At 43.1% G+C, this 21,763-nt stretch overlaps 1 protein-coding gene and 1 long non-coding RNA gene across 10 annotated transcripts in view; one reads left to right on the top strand and one right to left on the bottom strand.

Moving 5' to 3' along the window:
• Nucleotides 1-75: 75 nt before the first annotated feature.
• The window catches only part of PITPNM3 (PITPNM family member 3), a 55,781-nt gene continuing 34,093 nt past the window's right edge, over nt 76-21,763 (bottom strand). For all 8 annotated transcript variants that reach the window (XM_071817171.1, XM_071817172.1, XM_071817176.1 and 5 more), the window contains 12 exons: nt 21,095-21,276; nt 20,292-20,461; nt 19,606-19,776; nt 19,158-19,352; nt 18,420-18,568; nt 17,869-17,985; nt 17,110-17,226; nt 16,067-16,215; nt 14,526-14,675; nt 13,465-13,648; nt 12,945-13,073; nt 76-12,582 (listed from right to left, as the gene is read on the bottom strand). In XM_071817171.1, the coding sequence (XP_071673272.1) occupies nt 12,274-12,582; nt 12,945-13,073; nt 13,465-13,648; nt 14,526-14,675; nt 16,067-16,215; nt 17,110-17,226; nt 17,869-17,985; nt 18,420-18,568; nt 19,158-19,352; nt 19,606-19,776; nt 20,292-20,461; nt 21,095-21,276 (2,022 nt within the window). In that variant the 3' untranslated portion in view covers nt 76-12,273. The remainder of the gene's footprint in view (nt 12,583-12,944; nt 13,074-13,464; nt 13,649-14,525; nt 14,676-16,066; nt 16,216-17,109; nt 17,227-17,868; nt 17,986-18,419; nt 18,569-19,157; nt 19,353-19,605; nt 19,777-20,291; nt 20,462-21,094; nt 21,277-21,763) is intronic.
• LOC136109912 (uncharacterized) lies at nt 5,228-17,875 on the top strand. 2 transcript variants are annotated; one of them, XR_010652555.2, is made up of 4 exons: nt 5,228-5,366; nt 5,753-6,164; nt 8,561-8,683; nt 16,941-17,875. It is a non-coding gene; the product is annotated as an uncharacterized lncRNA (long non-coding RNA). The 2 variants fall into 2 exon arrangements; XR_011741985.1 differs by having other exon boundaries at nt 16,938-17,875.

Genomic DNA, 21,763 nt, shown 5'->3' with positions numbered 1-21,763 from the left:
TTCTCTCGGGAACACTGCATTCACATGCAAAACTCACACACATTTACGAGCATGCCTAGAAAATATTCCTCCATCCATGGTAAAGATATCAATGTTTAGAATATTTTTAAATTACTACGGAAAGCTTGTGCTTTTCCATATAATATTAATCTAGTTGAAAGTTCAGTCTTCTGAGAACAGATGTTTTGGAAGAAAATTTTCAACCCACTTTCAGCAGGGTCTAGCAGAGCCAAGAAAAACAAATTCTTTTGTTGTCCGCAGACTCAGCAACCATAGAATAATCATAAAAACCTAGTACTTATTTGAAAACAGCTGAAGATACCGATCACTTTGTGTGGGCTACTAGCCACGAGTCATCAGTTGTTTAACATAACTGACAGGCAACTTTTCTGCGTCATCCTTGCTTGGCACCAGGAATTATCGTAACACTGAAATGATGATGGCAGAAAGTAACAGAGCGCACCCACATGCAATCGCAGATATCCACAGGCAGCAAAAGGAGCAGCCATTTCCCAATTTGTGCAAGGTCTTTCATCTCCTTTGGCCCTGCTCACCCACAAGAAGGACTAACAGTCTCTGTTACACTTGAGGGTGCCAAGCTGTGTAAAGGGTAACATTTAAGATACAGCAGTTGCTGCCATGGCTGCAAACTTTGTTTTCTCAATACTCATCTCAGATAACACCGAGGCCCGGCCATCCTCTCCTCAGCAAATTGCTATCCGATCGTGTGTCTGACAGTTCCATGGGCAGTTCCAATTCTTTCCAGATCAGAGTTCTAGCTTTTCATGGCAGAAGGCAACCTAATACTCTGGCCCAGCTCCAGCTGGCACAGGACTGCCAGCTGAGAGGAAGGCCTCAGCGATGGGACATTTTTTGTCAGCACCTGTCTCAAAGCGCTCTGTTACAGAAGAAGCGGAAAAAATCTCCAGTCACTTCACCAACGCCAGGTCCTTAATCACATCTCCTCCTCAGCACCTGCTTCATCATGCACAGCATCTTACAATGTGACTTATTATTAGCCATTACTTTCCACAGCACTCAGGTTACACAGTCTGGGGGCCAGAGCTGACACCACTGGAAATTCCAAGACCAGGGCACAAGTGGGCAAAACGGAGAAGGAGCTGTGAGTCTTACAGGGCTCTGGTCTGCTGCGAGAGCCACCCAGGCCAAGGGTCTCACAAGCAAATTGCTGGGAGGGAGGATAAAAACTTGCTAATGTAGTAACTGACCTTTCGGTTTGGCATTTGAAAGGAGCAGGGTTGCCCAACACTACAGGAAGGAGACAGCTCCATGGCTGACACCCCGTCTGGCTTAGACACCGCTGCATGCACCCATGGCTGGGGAGCTCCCTCTGGGGACTTAGCAAAAGACATGTAAAACTCCAGCTAAAATGGCTAGTGCTTAGTTCCCAAATCAGCTAACTGTAGTCTGGTTTTATTTCCATTCTAAAAAACACCTTTGCCAAGTATCTGGAGAGTTTCAGGAATGTAAAAAGACCAGCAGCATGCTGTCCTTGCTCATACCTCGGGTGTAATCTACTGCTAGACACCCCACTATCTCACTCCGCATTCCCCAAACACTTCATGAACTACTCCAGCTTCCATTACGGAATTCTTCAGGGCTCTTTGACTATTTATCAGTGGTGACAGTGGCTTTCCTGTCTGATAATGCTGGCTGATCAGTTCCTCAAACATCCTTCACAAAACCTTCAACACATTCCTGTGTCCCACATAAAATTCCCACCGTTTGGAGAGCAGCCTGACCAGTGTGTTGACTTGTCTCTTTTCCTGACGGGGGTTCTCTCCTTCCCAAATGCTTTGCTTGTTTTTCTGGCTTGTTATCCCTCCCAGCTTGCTATGATCTGTCTCCCTCCTTCTTGTTCTACAGTGAAGTGATTTTATTATGTCTCCTCCTGGAGGGAGATTGCGAGTGTTAAAACATGCTCACAGCCTATGCAAACTTGTAAAAATGTGACACAGTCCCAAAAGCAAACAGCTCTCTTCCTTCAACAGAATTTAGCCCTAGCTACTGTGGCATTTCCGTCTGTGTGACATAGGTGACACGGCTAACATTCACTAAATCACCCACTGCACCAGCAAACGGCAACAGAGTCGGACATTTACCAGGGGCAGCCATGTAATGCTTACAATACAATGTCTGAAAGATTGGGAAAGTCTTCTACCAAAGACAGAACCCAGACCCTGCATATTTGCATTAAGCATAACGGAAGGAATGATCTGAAGCTCCTAATCAAGTAACTCAGAGAGCTCCCACATCAGTGGTTCCGTCACAGTACCACAATATTAGACACTTCAAAACTTATGATCTAAAATGCAGAGAGGCAATTGGTGTCCAGATGGTCTTTGGCCAGCTGCTAGAATGCTGGCTGGTTAACTGGCAGACCAAACTAAATGGGAAGTTATTTTGGGGGTAGTGGGTGGGTGCATTTGTATAGACAGAAAAAGAACATGCCATGGCCACTGCTTACCCACAACTGTGCCTTAAGTTACCTGGCTGGGCACGTACAGAGTTTGGTTCTCCAACCAATGGCTGGTATTCAAAAGCTGAGGCTTTTGTGACACTGGACACTGACAGCTGAACAAAATGTGTATTCATTCACTTGCAGCTTTCCCTGCTAAGCATGAAACTATCACTTCAGCAGGAGTGAAAATGGAGCTGTAGAATTACCTCTCATCAATCAAATTACCAAATTGGGGGGGGAGGGGGGAAACAAAACATAACAAAAAAAACCCAAACAAACTTGCCTCTTGCCTCTGCCAAGTAGACACATTAATGTGATCTGGATCTATAAGACTCTTAAAAAGCAAGCAAGTTAATGCATCCTCTGCACTCCAGCAGCACAGCTGCAGCACTGACATACAGGGAAATAGAACTAAGGGACAAAGAGCAGCATTGACAGCCACAACGCTAAAAGAATAAACTCGCTAGCTGTCACCAGCTGTCTTCCTACATCCCAAGGAATTGTCACTGAATCCTCTCTGGAGATGGCATAAGCTCCACAGATTGTCTCATCAGTCACGCTGTGTTTCCAAGGGTAAGCTCAGCCTTCGAACATGTCACAATTTTCCTAAGAAAGGCAATAATTAGGTCCAAATGAAAGTTATTAACAGTCAAGAAGCCCTGCTTTCTCTCCAGAGAGGAGACTGGCCAAGTAAATACACAATGCAGAAAAGCCTCTGTGGGAAAGGTCCCTTGCCCACGCAACTAAGTAGAGCAGGCACGTCAGCCATACTAGAAAGATGTAAACTCCTACTGCCCTTCAGTACATTCAGCTAACTAAGCTTAAGACAAAACACAGAGTAACCAAACTGCCTCACCATCCCAAAATACAGCACTCTTGATTTTATACAGATATATAATCTTGATCACAAAGCTCCAAGCACTAACAAATCCAGTATCTCATTGGAAAAGTTGTTCCAACAGTTGATTCGTCCCACAGAGGAAAAAACAAACAAATTTGTTTGTACAGTCTGAATGTGCTTCATTTCTGCTTGCAAGCACTAGATCTCATTGGGCCCTTCTCAGATGGCACAAACGGCCCTCAGCAAGGATGCCTCCCCAAAGGCACTCTGAAGACATCACCGCGGTGTGCCTGAGCGAACAAGACGTGGCCCGCCTGCCTCCATTCTGTGGGGCTGGACTCACACGGTGCCCAGCGTTACCACCACCCTCTGGGGCCGCACCCCGTGTCCCCTGGCCTCAACACCCACAGTCGCCGACAGACACACCATGTCATCACGCACAAGCGCAGCTCCTGCAGGCGTGGTTCTCTGGTGTGCCACTGAGGTTGTGCCCAGCAGCAGCTTCCTGTGGGGGCCACTCAAATCCACAGCCCTCTGCAATCAGTAAAAGAGTGTTTCAACACAGAACTCCAGAGAGGATGTTGCACATCGTGCCACAGGAGATGCAGACCAGTCCTAAGGGCCCTTGGACCATTTCAAGGTTCCAGCTCAACCCTTGTGCTGTTCACAGGGCTACAGAGAATTTCTCTTGAATTGCCATAGACATTCGACTGTTAGGAACTGTTTGCATCATTCTGGGGGCAGCCACGGTCCCTTCCAATGCTGCGCAAGGTCCTGAAAACCACTCCTGGATTATCCTTCAGCACCCTGAGACATTCCTGGCGTGTCTGGCCCAAGGGCTGGAGCCTTCAGTGGCAGGGGTGAAATTTCCAGACAACAGATGACTTCCTGGCAGCCCCACTGCATACACTGGTGCGTACCAAGCCCTGCCAATTGTCATGCAAGGTGCAACAAAGTTTTCTGTTTAGCCTTCTTTTCTGTCTCGGACTTTTCCAGGTGCTTTTTATTGTACTGCGGCATTTTCTGATTTCCTTTTTGCCAACTACCAGGCCATCCTCTTGCCTCTCTGTGCTACCAGAGCCATCCATTTCTGTGTCACCCTCTGGTGTTTCTCTTTTCCTCTTGTTGCGCTGTAAAGTTCTCTTGTCCTCTTCATACTACTTCTCCTTGCACAATCCACATCTATTTGGCTTTCGGCATGTTGCTTTCAGGAGCTGGGGCACACCTGAGCTGCCTGGGCTGACCCCGATGGGGCTCAGGGGACGCCTCAGGCAGTTCTGGACCAGGGCCGGCGGACTGGGCCGCGCTGCGGGCGGAGATGTCGGGTGCGGTGCCCCCGGGGTCAGTCGTGCGCCAGGGTCTTGCCCGGCTGGGACCAGCGCTGCGACTGCAGCCGTGGGCCGGGCGGCACCAGCGCAGGTTTGTGCTTGGGCAGCGGGTTTCGCCCAGTTCAGGGCGGGGTAGACAAGAACGTCCCGGGCAACTTGGCAAAAAAGGTGCAGGTCCCGGCACACAACGAGCGTGGAGTGCCGGGCAGGCCGCGGTACCGGGCCCGCAGCAGCGCGGTGCGCGACCCTGGCCGGAATCGGGGCGGAAGGCGCACGGAAACGATGCGGGGCCGGCGGGGGGAGCTTACTGAGGAGCCGCAGTAACCTTGGGTCAGCCGGACACGGCCCGGGGCCGTGCCGAAGCGGAGAGTCGCGGGGAGTCCCGGGGGCTCACGGTAGCGGCGCAGGCGAGGCGGCTCGGGAAATCTCGGGAAGCGGCTCCCGCGCCTGGAGGGCGCGGAACACTATGGGCGTGGTCTTCCGGCGCCTGACTTCCGGCTCGTCATGTTCCGCGCGGCATGCCGGAAGCTCCAAGCGTCGGGAACGAAGCTTCCGGCCGCCATTTTGTTCTGCGCGCATGGCGGGAAATTCATTTTCTGCGACCCGGCCCGGAGCGCCCCCAGCGCCCCTTCCGCAGCTCCTTCCTTTTAGTTAGGCACAAAAGTTAGTGACTGCAATGAATGTAACCTCGTCCAACTACTGCACCACAGCAGAGGTATTTTATTTGATGAATTTGATAGCATTTGATACCTGTATGTTGCTTCCAATTACTTTTATTTAAAAGTGATGTTCACTTGAGAAGCCTTTTTTGGCGGGTGGTTTGGTTTAACACAGCTTGGTCTCTCCAGCTGAGCGGCGCTGCGGGGCTCTCACAGGTGTCACTGCACCCGCTGACACGAACCTTCCAACACAAAACTCATTCGGTAAACTCTGCTCTGCCTGAGAGTTTGTCAGATGCAAACGTAATTCAGTAAAACTGGAACCACTGAATTTTTAATGGTATTCAGTAGGAATATGGGAAGCAGTCATGTTCAGTTCTGATTTACGGGCAAGTATTGACTTTAAACTTCTCCTGGTTTTTCTTTCTTCATGTCAAACTAGACTGTTTCAAACTATTGGAATAGCGAATGGTGCCTGGAAACAGGAAAAGCCCTCACTGCAGGCTTTCGACGACCCACAGCCTGAGCTTGTGTTTCTTCTTGATTCGGCCTTCGTGTGTGCTTTCTGTGCCGTGGTTTTGCATTTATTTTTTAAAACACCTTTCTACATGGAACAGCAGCTTGAAGTTATTCTCTGCACGAACTGAAACCACTTCCACAAAGCTGGGGGCTCATTACTGAAGTGTTTTCTTCTCTGCCTTCTCAAAAGGAAGGGGGGTTGGAGTTCCGGGAACAGTCAACCTCCAATCCAATTTTATTCCAGACAGCCAGATGCACTAAACAGCCTCTGTGTATAGTGCTGGACTGCCTACCAGGACATACACAATGACGGTCCAGTACTTCCTGCATCACGGGTAGGAAAAAATCAGTAACACTGTTTGTTTAAAGGCAAGGAAGGTTTTATTTAAGTGACTAATCTGTTATAAGACTTTAAAAACCATCTCACATCAAAATCTATACCAGTTGTAGAAATCTTACTCCTTATTTCATATTAAGAAATTCATTATTGTACATTTTTGAATCTTTACAAGGCAGCCATAAGAAATATAAACATTTGTCACCAGATAGAACCTTCTCACTGACAAACAATATTTAAAAGTATGCACTTCATAAAACTATAGACTGAAAGAACATGTATAATTTCAAGTTTCCTTGTATTAATTCAGCTGTAAGTGGACTGGCCCCTTCCCTTCCCCACAAATAGAAAAATAAGTTATGCAGAAGGCTTGGGGTTCTGTGAAAGGACTGCCATTCTGGGCCCTGCACCAGCCCTCCCGGAACAACTCCGTATTTAAAGCTCGCAGTCTGTAAATGGTGTGCATGTTGTTATCTCTGGTGTTATCATCTCCCGGCAAGTCACAGTCAACCTGCCTCTCTCTCTCTCTTCCCCCCCTATGAGTTCTGTACATCCTTACAAATTAGAAATGAACTGGCAAATTTGTTTCACATTCCCCCACCCACCACAATTATATCCACTTTCAAAGGCATCTTATTGAGAGAAATACAAGTAGATGGTAAACTGTAATCCCCTTACCTTGGGCTTGAACTAAAATGAGGGAGAGAGGAAATACCGACACCTGACTTCAATTCCAGAGTCCATGGCACAGGATTCTAAGCTGCTCCAGGCCATTTCTTATTTCTGAAAAAAAGAGCTCTTTTCATCCAGAAAAAAAACGTGTTATTACCTCAGTTTTTTAAGGGGGACTGAATTTAGGAACCTGTATTTACACTTGAGTGATTAAACATCATGAAGTCAGATTACCTTGTTAACCCCACAATTTCTGCTGAAGCTATGAACACGGATCATGAGGAATCACTGCTCTTAGAGAAGCTGAGGAAGTAAGTTGTAAGTGGTGTGTTTATGGGAATTCTATCCTGTACCAGCTCCAGATGAGGATGGAAAGTGCTACTTTCTGCCCTGCATGCCTGAAATGAACAATTCAATGCAGCAGTCTTGAGTTCCGATCCCACATTTTTAGCTCAAACCAGAAAAATGATGACATTGCAGCGTACGATCTCTTCTCTCCATTATTAAGCTAATGAGCTTATTAAAAAGGTGCCCATACTCCAATCATCTAGTATGGTTATGATGTACTCACCTTTCTGTGGCTTAGATGCAAGAGGGGGGAAAAAAAACCTGGTGCAAAATCCTATTTGTTCAGTAACAATTGTTGCACTTATGGACTTTAGAACCCGAAAATACCTATTGATTTTGGGTATTATAAAAATGCTTATAAACAAAGTTTTTAGCAAATTTGAGACAGGAAACAATAAGGAAAGAAGGAAAAAACTCCTGTTTTATCTTCCGAGTCTATTACATGAAGTACATGATGATACTATATATCTAAGTATTGGGGATTTGCTTAAACACACACATTAGTAGTGCCCTGGACAAAAGACTGCAATGTATCAGTGGGACAACTTGTTCACTAATAATGGCAAACAAAGGCTATTTTGCAGAATGGTGGAGCTCCCAGATAAAGTGTCATTGTTCTGCTTACTTTAATAGTAGATTAAGATATGGTCATTTTTTTTTCCACCAGTTTACTGATAGTTCCACTTCTACATAACCAGTTAAAGTTTTAACTCTGTTTAGAAGTGACTTCCCTAAGTACTAAAGGAACAGGTGAAGTAATCTGTAAGAATTTATACTCCGTTCTCATGGAAATAAATCAAAATGGCAGTTCTCATGAACCCCAATAAACAAGAACAATTACCAATACCATGTCATTTTTACACCTAACAAAATTTTATGCTGAATAGATATAAACCATGCCACAAAACTAAACAGGTGTACTTTGGTCAAGCAAGAATCTGTTCCAAGAGCACTAGTGTATGCAAACACTTTAAAAAAGTTATTCAAAAGAAGCAGATTTGGATCAACATCACTATTCAGGTCTATGGAATATTCTGCACTCTTTATACAATGATACCTTTTTTCAAACTTACTTAACTAGACGACAAAGCTGAATACAACCAGTGCTGTGTGGTTAGTGTTTGGTTTGGGTTTTATTTGTGGTGTTGTGTTTTGTTTGCTTGTTTCTTAAAATGTATACTGGTTACAAATTTGCTGTGACAACAGAACCAAAACTTCACTTAAGGTGTCTTCCAGTATACGCACACGCATACACACAACACCAAAACACCACCGTTGTGAAGGTATGTTTTAAAAATATCTCGGATAAGTCTACCACTGCTATTAGTCGTAGCAATTTTTTTACATAATTTAAAACTGGATCCATATCAACAGGGCAAAGAAGTGAACGCTTCCAGCTGTGGCCTACTTTGCGCTGACCTGTACTGCTGCCCCAGCACCCACGGGAATGACAAGTTTGTGTTCTACAGTTTCACTTATGCTCCCTCCACTTAGCAGGTAAAAGAATGTGCTTTTCTGTAACAGGAGGCACTAAAGGTGCTGAAACCAGTGATCAGTCCAACCTGCACCCACCGTTCCCACCTGACTTCCCTGACCCTTTCCCTTTGTGTATCTTTAACGCTTCCATAGCCTATAAAGTTTAAGTAAATGCTGACTGCAAAGAAACTGCAGCAATGAAGACTTGCAATCAGAGAGTAAGAACACTTGTAGGACCAATCTTATCCTTAGCAAATGTCCTGCGCTTAGCAGGATTGATAATCCTTCTGTGAAAGCACAATTAAAACCGAAATCCAATTGCAAACTGAATACCCATGAACCACTGCATGCAGTTTCATGTGGACAAAGTGTGTAACTAAAATTCGGACTGGAAGGAAGTGTTTAAAGAGAAAATACGATTGAAAAAATTATGCTCTAAAATGAGTGTTTCATGGAGGAAACCTCAGGGACCACCTGAGGAAAAAAAAAAAGCTACTAGTTCAACATGTATAAGGTTCCCAGCCATTGCCTCAAGAGCGTTTGTTCAACTGCCAGCCTAGTTAGAGATGGCTAAAAATCACACTTGTACATACTCTCAGCTCCAACCGAAGCTGTTGTTGTTGTTGTTCACCGTTTTAGTGGCAACTGGCTAGTGCTTGCAAAACAAACGCATCTGCCACCTGATGTTTCAGAAGATCAGCTCCTGATTAAGATGAAGCCTTACCCTCCAAGCTGATGCCTGTATCACTGTTTGCCAAAGCGCTCAGCTGGAGGCATGTGGTCAGGAGATAAACCATTCTGTCCCTGAGCAATAAGTAGTGTTGGAATTCTGCAAAGGCCATATGAGCCCTCATATATGACAGGAAACATAGGGAGAATACTTCCAGCTTGATTTCAATACCATGTGTAGAAACTCTGCAATTGCTACCACTCTAAATCATGCACACACACTAGCGTTTGTTTTACTACTATTAGCTCATGATATTCTTAAGAGAAGCCAGCACAGTGACTACTGTAAAGGTGACCCAGATATTAATAAATGAGATTGTGTCTGCAAGAGTAAAAGACAGACCTTAACAACCTAGGTGACTTCTCTGACCTTGTGCTCAGATGCTAGTTCCTTTAGTACAGTCACAGAATTACACACAGGATGCCCCTTTTGAAAGACAGTAGGCCTTTCTACTACAGCAACTTAAAAAGCAGATTTTGGAGTCTCTTGAATGATAGAGATAGATGGCTAAAGCAACATGAGCTTTGAACTTTGCAGCAGGAACAGTATTTACTGTCAGGAGACATGCTACACAACACCCAGTGCTTAAAAAGAACTTTGCAATCAACGTTGCTTTTAGGTCCCCTCAGCAAATTTAAAATTTGCCTAATCAGTGCCTTCCTCAGACGCCTTGGATTCCCTCATCTGTTTAAAACTACCAAGCAGGAACTGACTGGAGGGAGGAGTCTGATGTACCTGTGCAATCCGCTCCTGGCTGCAGAGGACAGGAGAGGAAACAGACTACATGATTAGAATTAATACACACAGTAAGCCAAGACAGAACACAGAATCATTCCTCCAGGTGTAGGTTAAAGAACTAGGTACAATCTTACTGGGAAAGAATTTGTAAACATGAAGACTGTCTCAATGTAGTTTGTGGATACCTTTCATTTAGCTTTTGTAGCTGCCTGACTTGGCAACGGACCATAGAAACCCAGTCCCCTGTAATGCTGTTGTTACCTGCTCCCAATTAGTGTGAGCAACCAAACATTTAATATGTTTCCTAACTCTTCAGCAAAGATTACCCCTTCCCTCAAAGGAAGCATTATAAAAAACAAATTACTGATGTACCAGAGATCTTTCAGGTAGTCTGAAATACATAACTGACAATTTTTAGACACGTAATGTCTAAAAAAATCAAATATCTCCATCTATAAGCTACTTTGCTGCCTTTTAAGGCAAAAGTCACATTACTATGCTGTTCGAAAAGCACACTGAAACTTTTGGGTAAATGGAGAGTATAGACCTAGGTTTACTCCTGCACTGTCTTAATAGTTTTTCATTGCACTTCCTGTTTGCTCTACATGTCAACTTTCAAAATCATTAACCGGGCTCGTTGAAAGCCTTTCTGATACAGCTACAGGCCAGGCAAACCTGAGCGTTAGGGGCTGGGGGTGGGCACAACACCCTGTCTGCCCCGACTCCTGAAATTAGAAACAAACAAATCAACCTGAAAAAGAAATCTCCTTTTGACTTAAATCTTTCTAAGTGTCAACAGTCTGGTTTTAACTTTTAAAGAAAAGGGGGTTTTATGTGCACTTGTAATTCCATTGCAGGTTTTAAAACATGCTCCAGTTCAGTCACAGAAGTTCTCTGGGTGAATTTAGCGCAGAAGTATGTACATGAGCAAACTGCTACTATGTTAAACTAACTAAAACACTTCAGAAATATTACCACCTGGGGAAGATTTCACATATTTTACTTCTAATGAGCTCACTAAGAGATCAGAGAGAAATTTAAATCAGTAGGAAAACGTCTATTTGGCACCTGTAATTTGGTATGCCCATTCTTTGAAGCTCAAATGCTGTAATTTTGACTACTACAGATCGTCCTAAAGAGTAGTTGCTATAAACCACAAGAAGGAAAACAATCTACCCACAGGAATTCCATTATTTTTTTTCTTCTCCAGTGTAAAGATTCTAGTTAGAATAATGAAAAAAGCAACTGCTCTGAAGTTTGCAGATCCCTTAGTCAAAAGGCTCCCTTTAGCTTACCACCTCAGGATCTGCCTGTCGATCTGAGATGGTCAGAGCCGTCTCCTTACTTGGAGTAGTCCACACATTTTACACAGTCACCAAGTTCCACAAAACAATGTGATCTTAGTACACTTGCACACTACTTCGTATACAGCAACACTAACTGCTTCAAACTGTGGCAGACACGTTTATTTCTAACATGAAATTTTTATGATTTGGTTCATAAGTGGAGTTCTCCCATTTACGTGATGTCCAGCACTTCACACAAACACGAGTGCCCATGTTGGGGCCTGTTGACCAACACTGTAAGCTGAAAGGAAATCTTGGGTTTAAGGCACCCAAAAAGCATCTTGCTGTACAAATCCTGACCACCCATTATTGTAGTTCCCACTTCTGCTTCCCTTGCAAGTGTACCACTGTATCAAAAGTCAGGTGGAAACAGATATAACTGTTTAAAGTGTAAACTTTCTCTGTAACCTGTGGGACCTACTGTTTATACTGGTTTGGGCGCAGCTAGTTAGCTGGTACCTCAATCCTTCTGAGTAAAATCAGCCTGTTACAGCTTTTTCTCTTATTGCACATTTTGTTATTATCTGTTGTAAAAATAGCCAAAGATATTTCATGTTGCTTTGATGTTTTAGAAGCACTTGCGATAGTTTCAGATTGTTTTAAAATCTCCTAATAAACATGTCAAGAGGAACAGACTGGAAGTTCCCCAGTTGGTATAAGAAGGCAGATTCCAGAACAGGGAAGACTCCAAGGTACAGGTTCCCCTCTACGTCTCTTAGTTTGAAGCTGCCTAATTATCATTGAGGCATACCTACAAGTTTAATGAGGTGCACCCAAGATCTATATTCCCAAGCTTCCTAGGGGACAGATTCAAATTTGTGAACTCCACCTCGAACCCAAGCAATGGAGGGCAAATGCCTGTCGTGATCTTTGTCTGATTCGGGCTGGCTCTGGGCACGCTCTGGCTTGGGGTTCAGAGAAGGTGGGTCAGGCTGCTGCACAGACATAGTCCTGCGGAGATGGTTTCTCTTGCGCAAAAACTCGGGTTGGGAGTGGAGGCCAAAGCTGCCTTTTCTCAAGATCATCCGAGAGTTGTTCTTTTTGGGTCGTGAATGGAGACTGAACTCCAACGATGCCAAGTGGGCTGCATAACCTTCACTGAGGAACTGAAATAGGAAGGAAAGAAAGGGAGTGACAAATTACTGCTGCCTCAACCTATGAGCTCTATGGGAATTAAGTTCCTATTTTGGGCACCCCAGTTAGATACCTACAAGGTACTAATAGTCCTCTCCCCTCGCTGCTCCATTTTGTTATTCAGCAATATGCAATACGTGCACTTGCAGACACAGCCTATGATCACTCCATTCTTTTTACTATTCACCCTGCCAGCAAATGGCTCATCTGAAACCAAAACTGCCCTTCTTTCTCTGAAACATCATCTCTGCTCGTGTGTGTGCGTGGGTATGAGTATGCATGCATCTCCTTGCTCCCCCTAGGACCTCCTGATTGAGCGGCAAGAGTTACTTACTTGACACTGTGCCTGGTACTTCTTTGTTGATCGTCCAACTATGTAGATCTGGGATGGCGACAGAGCCAAGACATTGTACACAGAAATATCCTTCATGGAACCATATGCGGCACAGATTTTGATGTGGCACTGAAACAAATATTACTTCCAAAGTGAACGCTCTATTGAACACCATGCACTACAAGGATGGCACTTGTTTTGCAATGAAGCAGCAGATGAGTTCATTGTTAACAACCTCATTCTGTAAACCACAGAAAGCTAAATCTGTCTGCATGCCAGCAAGAACTACAGATATGCACGCTGGAAAGAACATGCAGTTCATTTACTTATTTGTCAGGCCCCTTCAGATGTTTTATCAGCCTTCCTTGCTCTTTAAAAAGTGAGGAAAGAAATGAGGAATGGCAAAAAGACTTTGTGATGGCCAGTGAGATTCACTGTTCAAAAGGCAGTGAGATCTCCAACTTCACTGAATGACATTCTCTGGAAAAATGTTTCAAGGCTATAAACAGGTTTCTAGTACCTCTTGCATGAGATTCCGGAGAAAAATGGTCTTTTGTCGCAGCGGATCATGAACAAGTCCATCTGAGAAGAAGATCATCCCTTGTGGGAAGTTGTGTTGAGATAACCATGAAACCACACGCTGTTTTTGCATATCTGGACGGCCAGTAATATAGATAATCAGATATCCCAGGTCCTGCCAATGCCTGTCAGAAACAGTGGGTAAATTATGTAGGCGCAGAAAGAGAAACAACACTCACAGGTCAGGTCAACATTTCTTTGCTCAGCACAGACCCAGTTAGAAGCCAGACGTTATCCTTCAACAAGTGGAAAGCAGCATGCCTAGGTCTCTGCTCCTATTGAGAAATCAAGTAATAATGTCACATCCTGAGGAAGATAGAGGGAAGCAAGAGAGATTCTTACACAGTATGTTATATAAAATATGAGAGCTATTTTAAAATGTATTTACAATAGACCTTGCTACACATCAAGTCCTGCTACATTTGAAACCTTTAATGAGATTTCCTGCCATTTTAGCTCTAAGGAGTGGAAACCCTTGAAAACTGACATCCCTCCATTCCCGTGCAAGTTCCAAAGTGAGAGCTCTATTTCCCCGTTTGGTGCGACATTAACGGATTTGCAAGAGTGGATTAAAAGGCCTTTTAATTCCTCCTCCAAAAGATGCTCTTGCATTCATGGCACTTGGTATTTCTGAAATAGAAGTATGTCTTTATTTGAAGTTAATGAAACACAAAATAGACTTTTTGCTAATCACAGTAACACATGGAATCATTATTGATTCACTGCACGCGCCTCAAGCCCATATTCCCAAGAAGCAACCTTTCATCTTTAGGCAACTTAAACTATGTATTTCAAAGTAAAACACAGTATTCTAAGATTCCCCTGAAAATCAGGCAGACCTGTGTCCAAGCAGATATAGAAATACATCTGTAAAGAATCCCGGCCTTTAAAGAATTGTTTATTTAGTAAAAAAATCCTAAACTATTCAGCCCTCTTCCTTCTTATAGTGTTCAAACAGGAAAGGCAGAGATATAAAAAGTTAAGTGCACAAATTTCACTTACCTGACCACATCAACAGCCCCAGCTCGGACTTTGGGGTCACTTCCCATAATTGAAACACTTGCTGCAAATGAACCATCGATGCTGAAGACAACGCATTCCATTCCTCGAGGAAGCACAGTCAGGTAACTCGCAGCACTGCTCTGGTCCCCTCTGGAGAGTCAAAGCAATAAATACATTTAAAAAGCAAAATGTCAGAACATATTTTCTCCACATTCCAGTTAAGACCCCAAATTACATCTATCTGGATCTACATCTTCAAAAAAATCACTGTCACATAGGGCTTCTGATTTCAGTCCTACATGGAGCAAGTAAAACTTGCTTTAGGAAATAGCGTTCCAAAGAAAAATTCGGAACCTGACTTTAATAAGAAATCACATGTGTATAAATGCCCAAAAGAATTACGAGAAAAACCTCAAAACAACCTGAAGTACTCCAACTATTACTCAAACATGCTGTCTACATACGTATATATATGTCTATATATGTGCACAAACACATACCTACACACATAAATTAGCTACCTCGTTGTTCTCTGTTTTGAGTTTTGGTTTTGTGTGGCTGTTCTGTTTTGTTGGGTTGGTTGGTTTGTTTTTCCCCAGCAGTCTACAGCTACTGGAAAATTATTAGAAATTACAAGGGAAGAACTGATATGCAGCTTTTATTGGCACGTACTTACACAAATTGGCTTTTCTCCATTACATAAACCGTTGGTAATACAAGTAGGGGTTCAAAGGAAGCTATAAAGCTACTTCCTAAGGGGCGAGGCATTTTAATTTTAAGTGCAATATTAAACAAAACTCTGTATGAAATCAGACTGGGCTTTTATCAAACTTAAGACTTTTTTTAAAGCACCGCTACACCAGGCCCACTCCTACCTAGGCCAACACATTTTATTTCACACATCTTCATTCTTCGTGTTTTACTTAGCATGGAGATTTTTTTTAAGAAATGCTGGAGTGCTAGGAGAGCAGACCAATTTTGCTTCAATGAATTGGTATTTTCAGGTGATGGTTTTGGTGTTGTTGTTTTTCCCAATTTAAAACAAGCACAGTCCTGAGTACAAAATTAAGGCAATTTTCTTGATCACCCTGATATCAATAGTTAAACAGGAGGCTGAGAGCAGGACAGTACATCCTCTGCTGCTGATTTCAATATTAAAAGCTTCTTATCAGTCTGACAAATACAAAGCTATACACTTCAGCAGTCTTTTCTCCAATGAACAGGCCTGGTCATGCATCTTCCCACAAAAAGACCAATTACAGTCATCCAGTCCCCATATTTTGCAAGACCAAGTGCTCCTAAATAGAACTGCACTGAGGATTTGTGCTGCAGTAGGGATAAACCCACTGGCCTGGGCACCTCCAAACTGGCCAGTAAACAGAGTATGGCTGCTTCAAATCTAAGCTGACACCACAGCGACAAGACCAAGAAGAGGTAACTGAACAAAATCTCCCTCCATGCCTTCTTCAGTCTTAAGCATCTTGCTCTCTTCCTGAACACAACCACCCACCACAGCTGTAGTTCCAGCTTGGAGCTATTACCTGACCACCATTTTGATGGGATACACACCAACTCTCAGTCTCTTCTGTGTGGGTATGTTGTAGGATATCCGTCCACTGCTGTTGGATATCTCTGTGTCAAAGTACACCCACCTACCCGAAGATGGCTCAGTCATTATGAAGATATCAACCTGCAAAAACAAGAAAATGGCCATCTGGTGTGACAGCAGGGAACACATCCCCTATTTACGAGGCCTGCCCAACCTAAATCACATTAGTATCTCCAACTATGGCTGCTACTAAAAGCTTACAAGGCAGCTTGAAGGAACTTCAAAACTCAGTAAAAACTTCACAGAGGGTCCTCTCAATTAGAAAATGCTTCCTAACACACAATACAAGAGTTTTTTGCCTTCATTGTTTAAAGCACTCAGCTTAGCACTGCAGGTGTCAAACAACGGTACAGAGCTCAGAAATTTGGCAGGAACCCTTAATTAGAATATCAATGTATTCTTTTTTCAATATCAATGTGAAAGCTACTAGAACAGCATTCTGCCGACTGTGGTCATTTAACTGTTTTGTCTCACTTTTCCCTCTTTACATCAAGAGATTATGAAAAATAGCCTTTTATGTAAAGTTAGACAAGATTCTTGGAGGGACAACATGCAAGTGCCTGGCTACTACAGGCACCCTTAGGAGTGACAGTTCCAATCCATGTCACATTACTACTTAAATTCTAAAACTAATATTTACTCTTCTATGTCTGAGAAAAACAGCAGCCACCTCACCCCTAGAATCCCAGTTACCTTAACTAGTTGTCTTACTTGGATAGGACGTTATATATTTTTGTTTTCATGATTTGCCAACCACTATAAAATTGTCTTTCCTCCTTGCTCAAAAAGTTAATTGTCTCCAGCAGGTTGGCAGGTTCAGAAATCACTGCACACCACACTTGTCATTAACCAGAGGAGATGGCCAGCATCGTGTAAAGATGGATGAGAGCTGAGAAACACGTGTGCTACATTCGATGACTGTTTCTAGTAAAAGCTGCTTTAGAAAAACAGGGAAATTGATTACTCGGACCTCACCTTTTCACCTGTTAAAGCCACCATGTCCAGAGGTCCATACATAAAGCGCCCAACCAGTACCTGAGGACCATCTTCTGCTGCAATGACATCGTTAGCTCGGTGATTAGCAGTCACATTCTGAAACAAGAGCAGACAGTGGGAAGGGTGGTGTTTGCTTCTGTAATGAGGCTACTGTCTCCGTTACTATGAATGGTGACACTGGAACTCAGTCCTGGACAGCGTGCCTGAGGCACATCACAGCACACCTCAGATCACCTAACAAAACTGCGCTCCTGTTTCAGCTGGAGCCAGGATTCCAGTGAGAGTGCTCAAGATGACCAAGCAAGAGAGAACATAACAGGGAATGCCAATTATCTTCAAGCGGGGCCACAAATTCACACGACTATATGCAAGACAGATGCATCTTAATTGACATTTCTAACTCAAGTGGCATCTGAAGATGATAATATTTTTTCATGAGTTACAGATTCATCTAGCATACAAGAGACTAGAAGAGCCTCTTTGCTCAGCTGAAACCCAAGGCCCCTCTGTTATTTAAAGTAAGAAATATACTTTCTCCCAACATGTGGAGATAAAGCAAGAATAAATAGATCCTATTCCCTAACTGTTAATTTGTTTGCCTCTGGATTAGTTTAGCAGTTTTCAGCTCTTTAGTAATATTCAGTCATGTAAACTCATGCTCTGGGAGATCAAACTCCATTTAAATTGCTGCCAAACCCAAGTTTCATAGCTGACATATATATTCAGATCTATACCTACTCTCAATTTGACATGTGTCCTTTTGCGCAGCCATTTTTCTCGTGGATTGGATGGACTTAGTGTTGCTGGATCCAGATTGTCATTTTCCTTGAAATTCACATTTTCATACCTCATCACCTGAAATTATATCAATATTTTAATAAACAGTGTGTGTCCTGGGTACTCCTGGTACTTGGCAAAGAAAGGTCAAGTACACAGCTGCGCCAGCTGAGTGACACTGCAGAGCCAAAAGCACAATGACAGTAAAAAGGTACAGGCTATACGTTCACGTTAATTGTACAGACTCTGTTGGCCAACACTCAGTCTCAAATACTTATTGAATGGGTTTTCTATTCGCAACAGAGCTTGAGCATTCTTCCGGAGAAGATGGTGAAAACATTAGGGTGGTATCAAGTGACAGTCACATTGTCTGCTCACAGTCTGTAAAGTCAGTAAAGGATGGTTAGCCATCTAACTGAACTGGAGATTAAAAGACTGATACCCTCGGAAGATGCAATTAACAATCACAAGGTTATTCATTGCAGAGTAAAAAAACTGAAGAGATAAATGACCTGTCTTAAAATGAAGGCCACAACGTCTGTCGATTCCCAGTAGCTGGCATGGAAGAGATGTGGCAGGGCCACAGTTGGAAAGGCTGTCAGCACATCTGGACAATACAAGGCATAATCTATCCGTTTTGTTCCCCACCACTTTGCAGTAACTACAGAAAAACCCCAAACAAAATAGCATCACATGTCTGTAAGATATGTTCTCAATAAATCTCTGCGTCATTACTTAAATGTCTGCAATCTAGAGAGTTCTATTGAGTCCAACTTTTGGGAAGCAGAAGTCACCTCACCATGATTCCCATTGCTTTCTGGTCCATAGGAAATGTACCATGAAAGACTACTACTTTTGTGATCATGTTATAGAGTAAGAATTGCAAATGCTTCTCAAATAGTGAACAGAATATTGATACGTGACTACAGTCCATAACAGGACACAGCACTTTTAATGATGGGCAACAAATCTTATCTATATTTCTTAATGCTGGAACATGTTTCTAAACGCCTGTTAGTAAGAAACCCTTAATGACTATGAGTCACACCTTAAAATAAAACTGTGACTTAACTTGTATTCCTTTACCTACTTAATTACTAACAGAAGAGGAAGCTAAATTGTGTTATTTAAAATAGCAGAAACTTAGGCTCTTCTCATTCTCCCCAAATTTCCAAGCAGGTAATTTTCCTTTTCATGATAAACTTTTGCACAGAAAGGATGCGGAGGGCAGAGGGCACGACTTCACTCACTGCTGGTGAGGTATGCTGAGGGCAAGCTCTCTGCCGACCCTGAGTTTTCACTGTTTGTGCTGGCCAAGCTCAACTTTCTTGTTTTCCCTTGTGGTTGATCAGACGCATTTGGAGACCCAGGACTCTCCTGAGAGAAAGGTATGTTCAAAGAGCTGTTCTCAAGGAACAGAGCACTGTGGTTGTGGATAGCATCACCTGCAAGTTACAGAAACAAACAAACCAAATGTAAAAAGCCACAATGGGATGAATGACGTGTTTCACAAAGCTCATACACAAGAACAGTTTTTCCTTGGTAATCTTCTTTGGTTCCACACTTCCTAAATATGTCTGTGCCATTGTATCCCAGATAGGTTTTAATATCTTAGCACACTATTTCAAAACCTCTGTGTCATGAGAGAATGCTTAAAAGAACAACAAGTAAGGAGAGCAATGAAAGCAGGCACTGTACCAAGGTGGGGAGATCGGCTGTCCCCCAGCGGGTATCTCTGGTACCGCGGGACACTGAATGGCGGCAGGAGATGGAATCTTTTCTCCAGCAATGGTTCAAGTCTGCAGGCAGAGGGGTCAGCAGAGTGAAAGAAACTGTACACTTGGCTGCAGGCTGGGCGGACCTGGCACACTTGAATGAGAATGAGACGGAGAGTTCAGTATTGCTCTTTTATAATTTTCAAATAGTCTACACAGAAACAGGGTTCATATGGTCTTCTGCAAACTCCAGACTAGCACACACCTGGCCACAAGAAACTTAACCAAGTTGTTTGCTATTTCATATATAAAACACACTTCACTGTAAGTTAGTTTACAGAGACATCGTAAGCTGAGATGCAGGCACGTAGCAGACACGAAGGCCAGCCAGAGAAACAGACAGAAGGATGGAAAAAGAAGTTTAAAAATCCTGTAATTGTATTCTTGAACATTACAGTTATCATGTTCAGCACTTCAAATATTTATGAGCAAAATGGTTTGATGGGCCTGTTACATCCAGATGACTTAAACCTAGGTGACAACAGGAGCAGGCAGATGACAGAAAGCACTGCAGTTTCTGAAGTCACCTTATGGAAGCTAATGTATAGAAATGAGGCTGGTCATTAAGGTAATCAAGCAGCCTGTACTCTAGCCCCAGAAAGGGCTTACCATCCAGGCCAGGCAGAACAGTACTCCTCATGGCCAGCACCAAACCAAGCGGCGATCCAAAGAGGAAGAAATCAGACACCTCAAATTCAAATCGGCCCAGGTTTACTTCTGAGAGACTGGAATTCACAGGAGGAAATTCTGCACCATCTTTCAACACACTTGAGTGGATGCTGATGAAAGAAAATGCACTGATTCAGCAATAACAAAGAGGGCATCCGGAGAAAAACAAAACAAAGTTACCAAACCAGACTTCTTAGAAAGCTCTAGCGTCTATATCCAGATCCAAGTAGTATGCCTTGGACTGCAGACAGATATTGCAGTATAGTAGCCACTTATTATTTTCAGTGCAGCTATTCAGTAAATTTACTGCCTCCAATATGTAAGAGTTTTCTACAGTTATTCTACAGAATACTCACTGGTAAGTGAGACTGAAGTTTAACTCACCTCCCTTTTACTAGTACAGAGGTATCTAAGTTTATTCTGAAACTTTTGCTACAAATTCTGATCTACTCAAGCTGTATAAGAACAACAGTATTAAAAAGTTACAGACAAAGTATGTTACATAGGTACACAAAAAGCATTGTTCTAATCTGTTCCCTGAGCTATGAACTAGAACTTCACTACTTTTCAACTACTTATCACAGGTTAAAATTCATGATGTTTATACACAGCTTTTAATCTTTTAAGTGATTTTAACACTTTCATTTACTTTACATGCCATATACATTAATAAGGTAACGTGCTGATAGGCTCCATTCAATGGCAAGTCTATTTCTTTTAGTCAGCCATCAAACACGAGTTACCTAGACAGGAAAGCATGATGCTGGGCTATAGTACCACAGTCACAGGTGGATGAGTCACTCTGCTTCCTAGACAAAGGCTGCCTTGGCTTCTCATCCTCTGTGATTCCCAATATGTCAATATTGCTCTTGCTCAGGCGTTTGCTGCCACCCAGACCGGGGTCCTCTGCTAAGAGGGGATTATCCTTCAGAGAACGAACAGAGCAAAAGGAAGATTTAGACAGTGACCAAAATACGACAGAGCTTATATGAAATGGTATGCGTTTGGCTTCACTTTATCCAAGAAAGGGTGGAATGAGTTAAGCTTTTTCTCTGCAAGATAAGGAAAGAGATGAAAACTAAATTTCATAAAATCATAAAATCTTTCCTGGATTACAATTAGAATTAATCCTCCCTCCTCTGCAAACACAGCACTCAAACAGACACACCCACAGATCCTCAGGCGACTTGCATTCCTGATCAGGCAGGAGGCATTCTTTCACCAGCCACTAAAACTTATTAACGAACACATTTTAATGCTAGACTACCTCCAGGCAGCAGCATAAGGAATTCCAGACCCTATGTGAACAAATAAATTATAAAGAGAAAAGATTTTGGCAAAACCAGGAGTCTGCCAGAGACTGAGAGAGGACATGGTTGCACGACAGACAGGGATAAAATAAAGGGCACTCA

The sequence above is a fragment of the Patagioenas fasciata genome, chromosome 19 (assembly GCF_037038585.1).
Source record: "Patagioenas fasciata isolate bPatFas1 chromosome 19, bPatFas1.hap1, whole genome shotgun sequence".
Taxonomy (NCBI): domain Eukaryota; kingdom Metazoa; phylum Chordata; class Aves; order Columbiformes; family Columbidae; genus Patagioenas; species Patagioenas fasciata.
Note: the sequence above shows the minus strand (reverse complement) of the source record. Positions and strands in the feature narration are given on the sequence as shown.